The 19,878-nt window shown below is 35.4% G+C and overlaps 1 protein-coding gene across 1 annotated transcript in view; it reads right to left on the bottom strand.

Annotated features, from left to right (window-relative positions):
• Nucleotides 1–19,878, bottom strand: part of ITFG1 (integrin alpha FG-GAP repeat containing 1) — a 266,617-nt gene that overhangs the window by 164,850 nt on the left and 81,889 nt on the right. Inside the window, exons 7-8 of the mRNA XM_005608247.4 lie at nt 18,278–18,339; nt 11,584–11,665 (exon numbers count right to left, since the gene is read on the bottom strand). Coding sequence (XP_005608304.3) covers nt 11,584–11,665; nt 18,278–18,339 — 144 coding nt within the window. The remainder of the gene's footprint in view (nt 1–11,583; nt 11,666–18,277; nt 18,340–19,878) is intronic.

The following is a 19,878-nucleotide window of genomic DNA, read 5'->3' on the forward strand; positions in this document are numbered from 1 at the left end:
ATATATATATATATATATATATAAAAAATATGTATACATACAATGCAATATTTTTCAGTTATATAAAAGAAGGAAATCCTGCCATTTGCGACAACATGGATAGACCTGGGTGTGTTATACTAAGTGAAATAAGTCAGACAAAGACAAATAAATACTATATGATCCACCTATATGTGGAATCTGAAAAAAACTGAACTCGTAGATACAGAGAACAAATTAGTGGTTGCCAGAGGCACGGGGCAGGGGGTCGGGGGGGTGGAGTTGGAATAAATGGGTGAATGGGGTCAAAAGGTACAAGCTTCCAGTTATAAATAAGTCCCGGGGATGTAATATACCGCATTGTGACTATAGTTAAGAATATTGCACTGTACATTTGAAAGTTGCTAAGAGAGTAGATCTTAAAAATTCTCATTGCATGAAAAAAAATTGGTAACTGTGTGGTGATGGATTTTAACTAAAATTACTGTAGTAATCATTTCACAATATATATATGTATCAAATCATTATGTTGCACACCTAAAACTAATACCATGTTATATGTCAATTATATCTCAATTAAAACAAAAAACACCACAATACGGTACTGGCAGAAGGATAGGCATATAGACCAATGGAATAGAATTGAGAGTACAGAAGTAAACAACACATCTATGGACAAATGACAAGGGTCCTAAGTCCATTCGATGGGGAAAGAACAGTCTCTTCAACAGATGGTTCTGGGACAACTGGATTTCCAAGTGCAAAAAAAAATCAATCAAGTGGATTCCTAACTCACGCCATGTAAAAAAATTAACTAAAAATGGATCAACCTAAATGCAAGAGCTAAAACTATAAAACTCTTAGTAGAAAACACAAGGGAAAATCTTCCTGACTTTGCTACTGGATTCTTATATATGACAATGAAAAGAAGGAAGAAAAGAAAAAACAGACAAATTGAACTTTATTAAATTTAAAATCTTTTGTGCATCAAAGGACATTATCAAGGAAGTGAAAAGACAACCCACAGAATGAGAGAAAATATTTGCAAATCAGATTTTCATATTTAAACATATATATGTTTAAATAGCCATATAAAGGGTTTAATATCCAGAATATACAATGAACTCCAACAATTCAACAATAAAAAGACAGACAACCCAATTAGAAAATGAGCAAAGGATTTGAATTGACATTTCTCCAAAGAAGATATACAAATGGCCTACAAGCACATTAAAAGAAGCTCAACATCATTAGCCATTAGAGAAAGGCAAATGAAAACCACAATGACATACCACTTCACATCTACTAAGAAGGCTATAATAATAATAATAATAATAAGAAGAAGAAGAATACCAAGGGTTGGCGACGATGTGGAGAAACTGGAACCTTTGCGCATAGCTGGCAGGAATGTAAAATGGTTCAGCATAGCATGCTATGGAAAAGTTTTGATTCCTCAAAAAGTTAAACATACAATTACCTGATGACTCAGCAATTCCACTTCTAGGTATACACTTAAAGGAACTGAAAGCAGGGACGCAAACAGATACTTGTATGTCAATGTTCATTTCAGCATTATTCACAATAGCTAACAGGTGAAAACAACTCAAAAGTTTCTCAACAGATGAATGGATAATCAAAAAGGAAGTTCTGATACTGGTTAGAACCTGGATGAACTTTGAAAACACTATGCTAAGGGAAATGAACCAGACACAAAAGGACAAATATTGTACAATTCTATTTATGTGAAGTACCTAGAATAGGCCAATTCATTGAGAGAGAAAGCAAATTAGAGGTTTTCAAGGGCTGGGGAAAGAGAGGAAAGAGGAATAATTGCTTAACAGTTATAAAGTTTCTGTTTGGGATGATGAAAGTTTTGCAAATAGATAGTGGAGATGGTTGCACAACAGTGTGAATGTAATTTACACTACTCAATTGCACATTTGAAAACGGTTAAAATGGGAAATTGTATGTTATATATATTTTAACCAAAAGTTTTTAAAAAGTAGATTAGTGGTTATTTGGGGCTGGGGGTAGGAGGGGATACTCACTACCTAAGGGCATGAGGGAACTTTTTGGGTTAATGGAAGTTCCAAAATTGGGACCATGGTCATGGCTGCACAACTGTCTCGGAGTTTATCAAAACTCACTGAACTGTACACTTAAAATAGGAGACTTTCATGGTATGCAAATTATACTGCAAATAAAATTGTTAAAAATGTAAAAGAATTTATTTAAGCATACTCTTTTCAAAGGAATCATTCATTAAACATTTCTTGGGCATTTATTATGTGCAACCACTATTCTAGACACTGAAATATAAATGTGAAAAGTCACACTCTCTATCTCCAAGGAATTCTTAGGTACGTGAGAAAAATAGAAGTAAATAAATAATTGCAACAGAGTACAGCAAGCAATAAAACAGAGTAGGCAGACAAGAACAAAAGGGAACTGGCAAGTCAGTCTAACTTGAAACCGCACCTGACATAATCATCTAATCAATCAAGTAAGCAGTTTATTTATCCATCCAGCAAACACTTCCAGAGAGCCGTTACTGTGGTCAGTTACTGTTGTTAAAAATAACTATTGAAAGACCTGAAAGATGAGTAGGGATTAGGTGAGTAAAAAGAGGAAGAAGGGGATTTCAGGCAAAGGGAATTACACACACAAAGGCTTGGAAGAGAAATAGAAAAAAAGAGTATATTTGGAGAACTGTACATAAATCAGCTTATCGGTAAAGTCTTGTTGTAGATACATAAAGAGAAGCCAGATCTAAAAGGGCCTGGCGTGCCACAGTGAAGACTGGACCTTGTCCCTAAGGGCACAGGCAGCTCTTACAGGAGTTGAGTATTTCAGGTTTACTCTCTGTAGAAGCAGCGCTACAGACTGGAGGATGGTTTGGAGAGGCACAAGAGCAGAGTCAGAAGATCAGTAATCTTTCAGTGAGCTAGGAGAGAGACGAGCTAAACGAGTGCCCGTGGGGAAGGACTGCTGTAAGAGGAGGAAGAAGGGAAGACTCCACGGCATTTGGTGGCTGGAGGAGTACAGGGGCAGGAAAGAGGAAGAAAGACAGCCAAGATCATGTTCCAGCTCTGCCACTTCCCAGCTCTGTGCCCTTGGGGCACGTTTCTTAACCTCTCTGAATCCCTGTTACCACATCTGTATAATAAAGATAAATGACACTGCTCACTTCAGGGAGTTTTGGGAGGATTAATTAAGATAAATGTAAAACACATCCTGTAAAAGAGTTCCTACCAAATATAAGTTCTGTTAAGTATCATGAAAAAGCAGCAAACAAACATTTGGAAAACACTAAACCCCTAAATCCTTAAATGGCACCAATAACACAAACTCTACTATTGATTAAATTAAGAATACACTAGTTATATGGGGTAATATGATAATAGGCAGGGGCAGGTTAAGCAGGTTAAGTATATAATGTCCACTTGTCTCTATGTGTAACAGGGAATACAAGGGAACTGCCTTGCTATTGTGGAAAAGAACAGGAAAATGGGATTGCTTTGTTAGAGCCACTGAGGGAAGGGATTGCTCTGGAAAAGGGATAAGTAAAAGAGCACTTTCCTCCATCCATCCACCACCCATCCACCATCCTCCTTGCTACCCAATCCATCACTTAACTCTTTACATCCAAGAAGTACATCTTTGCTTTTGCTTATCAATGGATGGGGCATTTACAAAGAATGAAAATGCAGAGTTGCAGATGGAAGAAAATGGGCTTGAAGTGAAAGTCAGAGTTGTCTGAAAATGAAGCAGGACATTTAGAAAGGGGGTGACATTGGGCTCTTCATAATTTATTCTCAGGCTTTTATACTGCTCTGACTGATAGCGGGGAATTACACTCAGGTATAATGTAACACAGGAATAAATTTCACTGTCTTTTAATCTTTCTCAGGCTGTATGCATCTGGAAGGTCTAAGAATAGGCAAGATCCTGCAATAATCACTTTCCTTGTATTGTGGCGATCAAATAATAATGAGATGAACGCATGGTGAAGTTCACAGGGCAGTTATATGAGTTGCTTCACTTATCACAGATCCATTCTATTAATTAAGGCAGGCTTAGAGAGAGAAGTGTCCTGATTAAGTTGTGGGTTATATTAAAGTCTTAAAACTATCACTTGTTAAATTATAAAATAGCAATGTAATAATGTAAAATATAACATTATCCTGTAGAATCTTTGAGTACTTCAAATTTAATATTCAAAGGGCTAATTATACATTCATAATACCATGCACCATTAAAAAATTAAAAGAATAGCATAGTTTTGAGAATACAATATGTCACAGGTATAGCTTTACTAATAAAACCTCTTACCTAGAAAGGGAAGAATCTATCATATATAAAACGGTACTTAAAGGCTTCAGGAATTTAGGATCCTAGTTTTTCCTTATATTTGTATTTCTCAAAAGAAATGACTGCAGCCTGGTCTACTTTAAATGCTGAGTATGTATAAAACCAAGATGCTAAAGTAACAATTTTGTAATTTGTATATAAATTACCATTTCGAATAAAAAAACATTCAAAAAATTTCCCAGAATCACATCTGGCATCCATGACTCACCAAGATAGATGCCTCAGTCTTTGCTAGAAAGCAGAAAACTCAGGGACTAATCACTTTTGCTATGGGCACCACTGCAGTGCAATTGCCACAGTGACATGGAATGGAGAAGAAACACTCACGAACTGGACTTAGAAGAATACTCAAAGAATGTCTAATCACTTTACATGCCATATGGCAATGTGTGCTTATAAAATAATTCAGTTTTACCAAAAATTTATAATAGTACTGTCCTTCTTTGGTGTGACAAGGACAGGTCAGGCTGAGGAAGATAAAGTTCCAGCAGGTTAGAAGGAGAACTGTTTAAATTGGTTGCTTTTACTTTGATCATATCATAACAAATTAGCACTAGAAAGATTCAAAAAGATGTTGAGAAGCTGTACAGATACAGTGGTCTGTTTAAATGTTAAATAACATAAATACTCTAGATAACGCATGTTGTCAGAATTCAGGAATTAGAAAAATGGAAATATGAACACTAAGAATTACAATTTATAAGGACTCAGTATGTCTCCTACTGAAATCAGCATCCATCTATTTTACAGATTCAGAACAATTTTTAGTTCAATCACTTAACTTTAATCAAAATGAGCAAAAGTAATGTTAGATCAGTTCTCATCATGTGAATGACACTCAGAAGTTTTGGTTTAGGATTATGATTGAATACATTTAAGACATGTCCTAAATTTGGGCTCAATTCTTAAAAACCAGTTAGTTAAATCAATTAGAATACTTTTTCACTTAATGAAATTATTCATTCAAAATTACTCATTGAGTATTTGCAGTGTGACTGGCACTGCTCCAGGGATGAGCTATAGCAGTGAACAAAACACAACCAATGGAGAATACTCTAGAGACAACACAAAAGTAAAATGCACAGTACATCAATGATAAATGTATGGAGAAAAAAAAGAGGGAAAGGGGTCAAGAGTGCTGGAGGGAGGGGTTACAATTTTCCACAGAGCGGCCAGGAAAGGCTTCCTGGAGAGGGTGACATTTTGGCAAGACTAGAAGGTGGTGAGGGCAGGAGCCCTGAGGAATACCCGGAGGAGGAGCATTCCGTGCAGAGGAAGGGGCAAGGGCAACAGCCCTCAGGGGGACTGTGCCTGGAGCGTGTGAAGAGCCCAAAGAGGCCAGTGTGACTGGAATGCAGTTACATTTATAACGTTAAAAAGAAAGGTGGGATACTTGGGGCAGGTATTCCTTCGTTTACCCATTATCTTCTAAAAAGCATTTAAACGAGGATATACTGATATCCAGCTCTATGTCTCTTCAGAGCTTGTATCTCGTTTTAGTGTCAAATGGACATCTCAAACGTACCATATCCAAAACAGAGCTATTAATTAACAAAACTCCAAAGTTTCTCTTCCTACTCCTTTCCTACCTCAATGGTGTCACCATCCAGACAGTTGTTCAAGCCCCAAATCTAGAAGTCATCCTTTGTTCTTCTTTTTCTCTTCCTATCAGCAAGTCCCGTCAACTTTGTCTCCAATATATCCTCAACATGCCCACTTCTCTCCATTTCCTAGCAATTGCCCTGGTCCAAGTTATCACAGCCTTTGCATGGTAAATTGCGTATCCTATTTAACAAGTCTCCTTAAAGCTTCCAATTACATCTAGAATAAAATCCAAACTCCCTACCTTGGTCCACAAGGCCCCAAAGACCTGGCCCAGTGCCAGCTTTCCTTTCGTTCCTGGAACATTTACGTGTCACTTAAGTATTCTCTCTGAATGGAACACTCTCCTGAGACCTCCTGTAATTTCATTCAAGCGTCAGGTCAACTATGACCTCCAATCAGCTGCAGAAAATAGCTCTTCTCACTTCCCACTACAGTATTTTGTTTTGTTTCCTCAAAGTTCTTACCACTTTCTAAAAATAAGTTACCAATTTACTTCTTGTCGTCTTTCCTCCCTCAACAGAATTTAAACTCCATGAAAGCAGGGTTCTTGGACGCTTCATTCATAGCTATATACCAAGCATTTAGAACAAAGCAGTCCTAACAGTAGGCACTTAAAAAGTATTTTTTGAATAGGTTAATTAACATCTGGTACATCTTTCAGTACAAAATAGGAATAAAACGGAATGGAAGAAACACTGATCATTAAACAATTTTAAAAAATAGATCAAACTATTTGAACTGATATGTCTGTACCATAAAACTAAGTCAAAGGAAATACAAATATTATATTTCAAATTCAAGGAATTTGTATTGGTATTAGCTTAATAAATTCTGACTGGCGACGAAGGTACTATAATAGTACATTTAAGGGAGAATATCTGAAACCTGAAATGTTTTCTGTTTTATTGGTTATTCTCAACTGGAATTCAGTGTCCCTTTTTAATGGAAAAAATAAATAAGGCTACTTAACAAAAAATAAGCCAATTTTCAACTATAAGAAACAAACAAAAGTCCACTATTAAGTCTTTGGAATAAAAGACGGCCTTAAATGACTCACATAACAAGACTAAGTCCAGAAATCCTAACACCTAGAACTTTCCCTTATACAGTCTCTTTTAATATAATCATCTGTCTATTTGAAGATATTAGACTTTTAAAATTCTTTTGTAGAAGAGAATATGAACATTCAATTATCCATTAGCATTCAGGCTAAATATAAAATTTAAATTTCCATACATGGATCTGATTGACTTTTATTTCTAGATCAGGCACTAACAAGAAAGAATTTTAACTTGTCAGATTGTTGTTGAATACCCCTAACTGTAAAATAAGAGGAAGCGTAACTGCTGAGTTATTCTGAACCAAGCACTCAGCTCTACCAGGGTTAATTTGGAATTAAAATCTGAATTTTTATCAAGCATCATAAAGACTTCATAAAATAACCTGATTGTGAGGTTGCCCTCCCTTTATCCTTCACTTTAATAAATATCATTGATTACCTACTGTGCTAGGCAATGGGGATACTCAATTGAACAAAATTTGGTCTCAACCATCAATGACACCATCTTTAAAGAGTTTGATATTTTCCAATATGTTAATAATTCTTATGGATGACAAAGTTTTGTTTTCATTAGCTCCTTTATTTTTTATAGGATTATTCAGGAGATCTGATTGGCAATTCTCAGGCTTCACCAACATACCAGGTATTCTTCCTTCACTTGAAGAATAAAATGTGATCTTATAATGATCTGATACATGAGAGTTACCCTCTGTTTTGGATATGTAAATTTACGTATTATGAGATTTAAAATATGATTCAAACTGAAGAAAATGCTGACATTCTGTTAAGGTTTCTGTCCTTCCTTCAGTTTTGTAGTTTTTTTATTGATTTCCACTACATCTCACATTGCATACAAAATCAATGTTTTCATTAAGTCTGGTTGTATGTAATTTTTTTTGATAGAATAAATGCATTTTATTTTTCTTGATGTTTTTGTCTTATGTAATTTAATAAAGAGATATCACCTTATTTGTAGACATTCTAGAATTTGACGTTCTAAGCCTACCTAGAAAAAGACTCAACTCTAATATATAGTTTAAAAGGATGATATAGCAGGGTAAGACACAAATAATATTCAAACCAGCTTTCTCGCTTGATTACCTATCTCTACGGAAGATGGTAGAAAAAAGAATGATTCTTTTAGTAATTCAGAGGCAAATTTTTTTCTTACTTTCTCTAGTGTCAAACCAATCACTAAATTTATTGATTCTGTCTTTGCAAAGTTACTCACACCTGTCCCTCTATTTACTGATGTAAGTAGCTCACGCTCTCACCACTTCATGCCCTGAATGGTTTCCATTCCTAGAAAATCCAGTATTTTAAAACTGTTTAAATCTGCCTCTCTTTTGATATAAAAATCTTGAGCATCTCAAAGATTCTAACAATCTTCCTCTGAATTCCTATTCCATGTCCAAGAAGCATTACCTTCTGCATATCTCAACAGATCAGAAGATTCTGTTTAACTTTACTTTCAGAAATTAATTTAAAAAGGTATTCATAAAGAGCTGATCAGAATTGTTCTACTACTTCCCGCTACTTTCACAGAATAAAATGAACATCTGTTTATCTGCTATTCATTTGGTAATTCAATGTGTTCACAGTCCATTTTTATGTTTCTACATTTTTATAGTAACTCTCTATTCAAGCCAAACTGGTTTATTCACTAGTTACCTATCATACTCTGTTTTCACACCTCCAGATATTTTTAGCCAAACCTCAAAATGGCTTCAAAGGCCCTCTAAAATCTCACTTCTTCCACGAGGCTTCCTACCCTTTCTTAACCTAGACTGATCTGTATTGCCACAAGATTTTGCACCTGGTCTATGGCATTAATTTCATAATGAACAATGAAATTTAGTCTGGTTTATTTTATACTGTGGCAGTTATTTTTTTTATTCTTGTACTTTTTATATATTTGTCTTTTGTCTTCCCAACTAGACTGTGAATTTCTCAAAGGCAAGAACCTTACCTTAAAAATCTCTGCTTTCTTACATGTTATTCAGCACATTTTAAGCATAACAGAGGTCTAACTTTTGCATTTTGTTCGTAAGAGTTAAAGGTCATGCGAAAGTACATCACCTTCTCCAAAGGAGTTGTTCACGCAACTCAGAAGACAGCATCAATTATATATGAATTTAGAAGCACTACAACAAGAAAAATCCAACATCACATGAAATACACACTTTGGTTTTTTCTTGCCATTGTTGACTTCTTCTATAACTTACTTTTTCATTATTAAATCAGAATATTAAAGTAATCTAAGTACCAGAAAATTTGGAAAACAAGGAACAAGATAACCTATTATCCTACTTTAATATGGCCATCATTATCATTTCAATATACTTCTTTATAGTCTGGCTTTTTTAAGATGATCATATTGTACAACATATTGTTCTGCTCTTTTCTCCAGCAAAATCTTCATAACCATCATTTTTATTGGCTGTGTAACGTTCCATGGAGTTTTATTTAGCTGATTTTCAGGAAAGTATTTCTTTGTCTTATAAAAAATAAATAACATTATAATTGTTTGAATAAGATTTCTTTGCTTTATTTGCTAAACGTTCCTGACATGTTTGATTTCAGACCACCCTACCTAGTTCTCTTTGGTTATACCAGAACAGCCTAAGTTTAGAGTAGATTTTTTTGCTATCTTTTAAAAAATATTTTGAGTTAGCAGCTAAAAACTTCATCACAGCTGTAAAATACTTCTGTTCCAAGACAACTTAGGGGAGCTGTGAGCCATTTCAATGCTTCTTTTTGGTACAGGATTCTTCCTGTGAGCTATATCATTTATTCACGCATGTGCTTTTTTACCAAATGAATGGTGAATTTCTGAAATCATGCTGACTTCCTGGCTGTCAGTCACTTCCTGTGACTTGCTTCAAAGGGAGTAGGATGAGTGGAGGATGGAGTGCAGGATGCAATTCACAGATGTATTCAAATGTATATTTTGTATATATTAATATTCATAACCTTATTGAATACAATCTACTTTTTTGGACTCATTAGCAGTCTTGTTTTTTGATAATATTCAACTAAAAATACATGGACTTTAAAAAGACATAGGACATTTATTTAAGGTTTACTAATATATTAAAAAAGTTTACTGATATTTACCTAAAGTTATCAAAAATAGGGGAGAAAATACAGTCATGTTTCTTAATTGACTATATCCTATATTGTGCACATTTTAAAAATCCCAACAAGTAAATGTCTACGGTTATGGTCAGCATAATTAAAAAAAAATTTAAGTAACGCTGCTAATAATTTTGTTAAAAGCAAGGTACTTTATCATACAAAACACACAGTCACAAAAGAAGTAACTTTAATTCAGAGGTTCTTAGCCAGGTGTTAGGGGAGGTCTGAGAGCTCCCTGAGAATTATATAACGTATACACACTTTTTTTCCTAGAGAGAGACTTGCATGAGATTTCTCATTAATCCAGCTAATCAAGTCAATCAGCAAATTAAAAAAAAAGTAATTTCATATGGTAGTCCATCACTTGACTATTCGCATTAAAGACTATAAAGCAGGCACCAGAAATCTGCTCAAAATCAAAGTAATATTCAATGTAACAAAACTAAAATACACTACAACATAGAGATTCATGCTGAAATTTCCATCAAATGACACTATCAAACCTGCTACTTATCTGCCCTGGGATCGTCTCTATGACACTGAATGATGTATTGATTTATTCAACTGAGCAAAGAGCAGTAGCAATGAAAAGACTCAAACTATACAATAATTTCTTGTGCTCTTACTATGTACTTGACATCATGCTTTACTCACATTGTGTTATTCACAAAATAGCCTTTTAAGGTGGATATGATCATCATCATCATTTTATAAATGAGGAAACTGAGGTCTCTGGACGTGGTGGAATGTCATCTGCATTTTGAGGGACAGGCTGAGGTGTTTATTGGCAGAATGAAGGAAAAGCATGTTGGGAGTGAGCTTGGCCCTCTTAGGTGGTGGCCATCTAGACTACATTCCTGTCTAATACCGAAAGCCTTTTAATAATAACCCCAACAAACAATGAAAGAGACATACATTGTTTTGGAAATTTCTAACCAATGTGAACTTGTTTACTGTGTAGAATCTTAAGGAAAACAGATTCACATGTTCTCTTGTGGCGAATTCATAATACATGTTAATCTCCTTTGGAATTAAATGTAAATAAAAATGGTTTTTAGTATTTAAGTTTCAAGAGGTTAGGTTAACTGCTACAATTATTTTTGTTCCATAACCTGGATATATGGTTGTGGTGGAGACACCACAATAATTACTATTTGGTATTCTCTAGAACAGCCTCAGTAGTCTTCCCTGTTTTACATGTTACTCTTGCAAACAGGAGTCCCTTAAGTTCAAACTATAATTTAACATACATGTGATACATTGCTCCTTATTGTATCAAATAATTGACCACATGTCATATAGATTACTAGAAGAGGCATCTTTTAAATCTATAATAGTTCTGAAGACACTAACGTTATTTTCTAATATGGGGAATTAATATCACTAGGTCAGAGAGAGGGGGAGAATTTGAAAGATGAAAACAATCTTACCAAAGTCTGCAAATGCCGACTGTCCAACCACCATCATATTGGGAGGCTTTTCAAATACAGCACTGACAGAGAAATTTCCATCCTGTTAAAGGCAGAAGATTTTGGATTAGACCATCATAATTCAGTCATTTGTCAAGTGTGAAACAAAGCATTTTAACTGAAGCAGGGAAATTAATAATTTGAGGCTTTTGTTGTACTGCATAAAAATTATTCTAATTTCCTGTTCCACTTTTACCATAAAACAAAAGAAACTGCTGTGAGTTGATGAAGATGTGCATCTGGAATGTTTTCCTTGCTCTCAAATCTGGTATGATATCCTTTACTAAATTATCATCATAATTTCAGACATAGTGCATGTCTTCTACTTTCAAGCACCATGGAAGGTTTTGGAAATGGAAAGAAGTATAAAAAATATTTCCCACTGTCAAAGGGCTTACAGTCCAGTTGGGAGATAAGATATAAGTCAGGAAAATAGAATTTCTGAAGGTAACATGTAAGTGGTACAAGTAAGTAGCAAAGACACTATGTTTTATACATTTCAAGGGAAGAAGAGTCTGTTGGGGACAGGTAAGAAGATATTCAAGTGAGATGAGAATTATATTGATCCTTAAAGGGCCAATGCATTATTAACTCAAGTTTATGTATCAATGAGAAGGGGAGCAAAAGATTACAACAGCTGGCATGTACTAGTCAGAAGCAGCTAAGTTAAACAAAAAAGGAGAACCCATTAGACATTCTTCATCTCCGTTACTCTTTCCAAAATGTAGTAGTACACATCTGACTTACAAAAATAATATGTACTTCTTTAAATTACTGCCTTTCCTTTCTATAATTTTAGATTATTACACAAGAAAAATAAACCAAAACACCGAATTTAAGATTTTGACCTCTCAGTTTTATATAGTACTCTCTTCTTATCATTGACACATCTATTCACTATTTGATATACTGACTCTGATTCCTATATACTTTATATAAAATCCCTATATATTTTAAATATTTAAAAATTTTAAGATATTTCCCCATTTTTGTTCCTCTAAGGATACTGCAAATCTGCAAGTTAATTTCTAAGAAATCATGCCTGACATTTCCAGAGAAAGGCAGTGCTACATTGAAAGCATGCAGACCAAATGCTTGAGGACCATGAGGAAGAGAGTAAGCCTTGTTTTGTGACAGGCAATTTTCCAACCATTTTAACACTGCATTATCCACATGCAGAAACGTGTTTCCTCTGTCATTATTAAAGTACATGATGTAGCTTTTGAATGATTTTTCTATAGAAATCTGATCTACACAAGTGTCTTGAACCTTAGGATCTTCTCTAGTCTTACTGAGTACCTGAGATTATACTACAGATGTATCAAAGTTGACAAATTTCTGACTGAAGTATCAGGTGCTTTTGTGTTTCAGAAAGATCACAGTATTTGGTACAGAGTGGACAGAAGGATTCTAGAATGAATGGAAAAATCTCTCTTAAAATACATCAGCCTCATATAACATACAGCTGAATATCAACCTATTAGACTGACTCAAATGAACAAATTACCCCACTGCAGTTCTGTTAAACTTAATAAATATATCTAGAAATGTTTCCAGATATAACCTCATGAAGCATCTCCATCAAGAAACATGAGTACTGGGGGCTGGCCCGGTGGCGCAGTGGTTAAGGGCGCACATTCCGCTTCCTGGCGGCCTGGGGTTTGCCTGTTTGGATCCCGGGTGCAGACATGGCACCACTTTGCAAAAGCCATGCTGTGGTAGGCGTCCCACGTATAAAGTAGAGGAAGATGGGCATGGATGTTAGCTCAGGGCCAGTCTTCCTCAGCAAAAAGAGGGGATTGGCAGCAGTTAGCTCAGGGCTAACCTTCCTCAAAAAAAAAAAAAAAAGAAAAAGAAAAGAAAAGAAACATGAGTACTTTCCAGGTGATGGCCTCCCATCTCTAAGACGCTACATTCACCGTGAACCTCAACAGAAGAAAAGCAATACCCCCTTCTAATTGCTGGAGAAAGAGAATATATTCTTGCTAGAGTGAAAGCATGCAGAATACATTATATGTATGACATATAGGGGAAAAGACAATACTTTATTAAATTTAGCTTCCCATCATTATTATTACTTATTCTTTACTTCATTTGGCAGTACAAACCTATATGCTCATTTCCAATTGGATTAGTGTCATTTAAAAATGATTCAATAAACTTCATCATCAATGTTATTACTCTTACTAGATAACACATTTTAAAGTGATGCATGACAACACACTTTCAAAGATGAAGCTGTTATATACCCATTTAGTGTAGGAAAGATAAACATGTGACCAATGCTTCTTTACACTGAGAGAGCAGAACAGACTGGAAGAAAGGGCACTAGACATGGAGTGAGATGACATGGGTTCCAGTCCTGCTTTCATTGATAAGTTGTAAAACTTTGGAACAGCCATTTACTCTGGGTCTTGGTTTTTAATGTTACAAGGGAATAAATGAACTGTCTACTTGCAGGGTTCTGCAGGGGATCGATGGAATGATAGATCAGAAAGTGTTCTGCAAAATGTAAAGTTATCAGGCAATGACAAGGTGCTTTTGTAATGGCAGTCCTGTGCTTACTAGCTGCGAGCACTTTTTTCATGGGCTGCTTTCTGAGACTCATCCACTCTAGCCTGGCCCACTCCTTACCACGCTGTTCTTACTGGCCTTCACGGGACTCCTGCAGTCCAGAGTTGGGCCACCTCACTTGGGGTTCTGCTGCAGCTACGTCCTTCACTTTTTCTTTTGCCTACTTGGTTTCTGGAATGATTGTACAATGACAAGGGTATAAGTTTTAGATCCAGATTTCCTAGCTCAAGTACCAGCTAGCGGTAAGGTCTGAGTCAGTTCGTTCTAATCTAAGCATCATTCACTTATCTCTAAAATGTATTTTTACAAGGTTTTTGTGAGGATTAGTGAGATAGCCATATAAAGTGCTCAGCACAGTATATGCACACAGTATGTGTTTAGTTAACATTAACTATTAGTAGTAGTAGGAACACTAGTAGCAATACTATTTCTGCTACCACAACTACTACAAGCACCACTGAAGCAGCTAACCCACTGCCATGGACAGAGGAGACTGTCTGCCACTTTCGACTTGAATTCTAACCACAAGCGCTAGGTTGTAACAAGTATCTTTTCACGGATGACTGCCTTTTCTGGCCTGCGTGTCTTAATATTTCATGTTAAAATTGCTGTATTTATAATGCTAAAAAAATGATCACGAATCAATTACAATAACTATCACGTGTCCACGTCTTTATTCACGTAAAGCAATGATTCTCAATTGCGGGTGATTTTGTTCTCCAGGGGATATTGGGCAATGTCTGGAGACATGTTTTGTTAAAATTTTTTTTTATTGTGGTTTAAATAGTTTATAACATTGTGAAATTTCAGTTGTACATTAGTATTTGTCAAATACCATATAAATGTGCCCTTGCACCCCTTGTGTCTCCCCTGCCTCTCCTTTCCCTCTGGTAACCACTAAATTGTTCTTCTTGTCCATAAGTTTGTTTATATACGTCTGGAGACATTTCTTTTTTGAGGAAGGTTAGCCCTGAGCTAACATCTGCTGCCAATCCTCCTCTTTTTGCTGAGGAAGACTGGCCCTGAGCTAACATCTGTGCCCACCTTCCTCTACATTCTACGTGGGACGCCTGCCACAGCATGGCTTGATAAGCGGTGCTAGGTCTGTGCCCAGAATCGGAACTGGTGAACCCAGGCTGCCGAAGCAGAATGTGCAAACCTAACTGGGGCGCCACCAGGTTAGACCCTGGAGACATTTTTGATTGTCACAATTAGGGGGTGGCTACCAGCATCTAAGTGAGTAGAGGCCAGAGATACTGCTAAACAACCTACAACGCAGAGGACAGATTCCCACAATAAAGGATTATCTGGCCCCAAGTGGCAATAGTCTAAGATTGAAAATTTCTGACGTAAAGGGTCACAGGTGTTGTCCAAGGCTCTGGCCTTGCGATTCTTCTCTTTACTCTTTCCCTTCATGATGCTTATCTACTCTCTTCCTAGAGTTCTACCTTCTCCATTTCTAACCAATTCCTTGATGTGTCTCTTACCTGATTTTTTTCCTGCCCCAAATTAGATATTTTGCCTTTTCTCTTACTGGTCACCAGTATAAAACACAAGTTACCCTTGCAGTAATGGTCATCCTGTCTTCTCATATCTATCCCTTCTTGTCCATTCCAACATTTTACTCTTTTAATCATTCACTTCTTTCCCGGGTTATAGTAAATTCCACCTATGTCCCCACCTCCAGATTTTCCATGCAAACCTATCTGATATGCAGTAGCCACATTAACTGCAATTAAGGAAATCTCTATTCATTTCACCCTCAGTCCTAAAACCTTTAAAAGCTTCTCAATAAATTCTTAAAAGATCAACTTACTTAGTTTAGAAGTTGAGGCCTTTGCTGATCTTATCTAAACCAATTCTTCCAATCTTACCTTCCACTATCTTTTCATGTTCTGGCCCAAGCCAGCCACTTCTACTCTGAATATACCTTGTGTTCCCTGTGCACTTCCTTGCCCTTCTCTTCCTTTTTCTTAATTTCGATCACTAAAATCCTGCTCATCTCTACTAGCCATTGCAAATACCACATCTTTCTGGAAGCCTTGCCTGATGAGCCTGGGCACATCAAATGGAAGCAACTGTTCTGTCTTTTAATTGCTTGTAGCATGAGGTTTGTGCCTCTCATTATTATCGCCGGAGTTGCCCACATTCACTTCCTAGCCCTCCTCCTGCCCCGGAAGCTCTATTCACTTCTGTATCTCCCAGAGCACCCACTGTGGGGCTATGCACACAACTGACACTCTGAAAACATTTGTGGCAGCTCATTCTTCTACTAGCTAACATGTTTTATAGGTTTTGAGGGTTTTTTGTCAATTAGTGTGCTACTGCAAATTGGTTGCCCAATCTCCAACTGAAAATGATCCTCCATTTTACAAAGCCTACATTTTATCTGAACTAGTTAACTTTGAGTCTATATTATCCTTAATTTGTACTAATGACTTATTCACTGTGAATGTGGGTATCTGACCCAGTTGTTTTATAGCAAGTACAACTCTTAGTCTCTATTGTCCAATAGCCAATTTATTAATTTTCTTTAAAGAAAACAATAATAAAAGGAAAAAAGATCCCAATCAAAATCTAGTCTCTTCATGAAGATTTTTCTCCTATTGAGTTGTATCATTTTATTACCTTTAATTAGCCTAGGCTGAGAGGACATTATATACTTAAAAGTGTTTCATAATTTTATATATGCATTATATTTACTTGTAATGAGGCTTTTTTCCCCCAGATGGATACCAGTTAATCAATCAAAATGATTTTCTTATTTTCTAATTTTCTAATATGTCAAGATCTACTTGAGGTATTGTTTTCAAGTCCACCTGAAAACAAATATCTCCAGCAGTAGGAGATTTAATTTATGTAATCATTAAGAATATAACAATCATATTTGCATCATCTGAAAAACAAATGTAATTATATTTTTTTAAAAAGTAGAGCATTAAAGAAAGATAAATCTTTCTGGTTTAGATGTCTTTCTTCCTTTTCCTTGCCCCATTAAATGAAAAAAAAAGATCAAATTGCTTAGTTTAGAAGTAGTAGTATTTAGAAACCCTGATCTTGTCTAAACAAAGCTCCTCCCCTCATCCTAGTTTCCTTCCACGAAGAAATTTGAGTCATGACCAACATCACTGACTATGCTATAAGAGATAGCTGATAATAATCTCCTTCCATAAGCTTGTGCTTTACATTTTTAAAAATCTGCTTAATTTTCATCAATATTTTAATAAAAACCTATTATGTTATAAGTTTAATGTGGACTGAATAAAAGACAATCAAGAATAAGCAGATGGGAAATCAAGAGATCTAAAACTAAAATTTGGTTAAGTGTCTACTGTGTGCCAGGCGCTTTACCCACATTGTTTCATTTAAGCTTCAGAAACATTCTATGAGGCAGACACTCTTAGTGAGGCTTAATACTTGACCGTTACTAGACGAATGTCAATCAGTTGGCCAATTTGGCCTGTCTTCAAATCCTGTCCTTTACTGAGTAGCCTGAAATTCAACTTTAAGATTTCAAGTGGTTTATTCTTCATTAATTAATCTTTCATATAATCTATATCAAGCTAAAAATAAAATAAAATCATGACATCAGTTTGGGAATCTTCTACTTGCAATTAAAAAAACATATTGGGAAAGACTCCTTAATTTTGGTCAAGTTGGCAGGAACCTTAGTGTATGTTGTTCTTATTTTTTTAGATAAGCCTGAAGTCAAGGAAAAAAATTAGTTGTTCTAAAAGGGTTTTCTTCAATAAACCATCATGCTGACAAATTAAATGACAGTAACCTCTCTCAACAGCTGACAGCCTGGTGGGGGCCCTGTTAACATGTGCATTAGGGCAGACTGATTGGTTTAATTTGCAGTCATGCCTAAAAATCTGCAGAGGAATTGATGCTGAATAAATCATTTTCTTCAGTAATATTCAGCAGTTTGAATGCAGCAATGCAACCAAAGATTCTTAAAGCTGTTCTATTTATTGCTGAAACCAACCGACCAAGTGATTACTTTCATTTTATTTTCTAAAATTGTGTGCTTTTACTGAAAGCCATCAGTTAAAAATGCTTCAAAGATAAGATTTCTTACCAAATTTTCCCATATCTCAAACTGGAATGTATCAGAGGTAGGCGATGTCGTAAGGAATAAATCTAGAAGGAAAATAATAGAATTTAAATTTTTGTTACTGATGTGTACTTGTAAAAAGAGGAAGAAATGCAATACATAAAAATAGTTATTAATATAGTTGCACTTAAACATATTTTAAATGATATTTTAACAAGCTTGATCCATCAAAGAAAAAACAGCCGATGATCCTGTATTAGCGCAATGAAGGAAAATGTATTTAAGGAGAGCATTTGGTATTAGTCCTTCAAAAGCATTTTTTATTTTTAAGAACAATTAGGTGCACTACTTTTTTATCTTACACATTTTTAAAAAAAAATACATTCTGATTATAATCACATTTTGCTTTCTCACCCTAAAAGCTACACTTAACCTACATATCATAGTCAAGTTTCAGCATAATTTTAAATCACAGTATTACAGCATCTAGAATCTTTAGAACTCATGTTGAATGAACAATAAATTATATTCAAATTTTGAGTAGCAGAATTGTCTTTAGATATTCCAAATAAAGAAAGTTTGTTTTATTGGAAAGCGCAAGAATTTTGATAGAATTTTTTGAAAAACAATAGGTTGACAGTCAAATCAAACATCCTATTAATGCAAAGGCCAGGTGAACTGCAAATCTATTCTAGTAGCGGCATTTATGATGTTCGCATAATGGCAATTTTACTTAGGGAATATATAAAGTTGTAAAATGATGAGTTGAGTCATGATATTAGTCTTTCATGCTTTAAAAAAATAGAAATTATTCTCAGTGATGTGAATGCCATGTCTATTTTAAAGAAAAGGGTTTTTTCCCCCCATTATATATGTTTAGAACACTCTCATTCACGTTTTAATGTGTTTTCTGTAAAGGTTTCATATGAATTGAAGCTAATTTATAACTATAATAATAAAGATTTTCATAGAATCCCCAGAGCGCTAAGTAATTTGTTCAATTTTATCATTAGTTGAACTCAAAACTCCTGACTCCGAGTTGGTAGAACCACTCTTTATGTCAATGTACAAATATCTCCACATTTATTTCCCCCACACTAAGGATACTTTGCCTATAGATATAGAAATGTAGCCTTTGACAAAGATAATTTCCTTACTCTGTCAAACACACATTACCAACGAAGTGTTTACTTCCACATTTATGTAGGAAAACTCCCAAACAATATCTGAGATTTGCGTGATGGTGTAACTTAGCCAATCTCCTCTCCTTCTCTTGCGTCTTCTCCACATTGCCATCAGCATGATTAAAAAACAAAAGTGCAAATATGACCTCATTTTTTCTCTCCTAGGATCTCTCTTCCTTATATGAAGACCTACCTACTTGCGTTTCCAGGCTCATTTCCTGCTACTCCTTCACAAGAAACTTACTCTCTGTAATATCCTTTTAACTCACAGTCACCTGGTGAACTAATTCTTCAAAATGAGCTCAAGCGTTCCCATCTTTCCTGAGGCCCTTCCATTCCCTATGCCTAATATCTTTCCCTCCATTGTTATTCCACTATGATATCTCTATCGTCACAGTTATTACAATACACCATGATATTCTCGTTTCACATCTGTCTTTC

Source organism: Equus caballus, chromosome 3 (assembly GCF_041296265.1).
Source record: "Equus caballus isolate H_3958 breed thoroughbred chromosome 3, TB-T2T, whole genome shotgun sequence".
In the NCBI taxonomy this organism is placed as follows: Eukaryota; Metazoa; Chordata; class Mammalia; order Perissodactyla; family Equidae; genus Equus; species Equus caballus.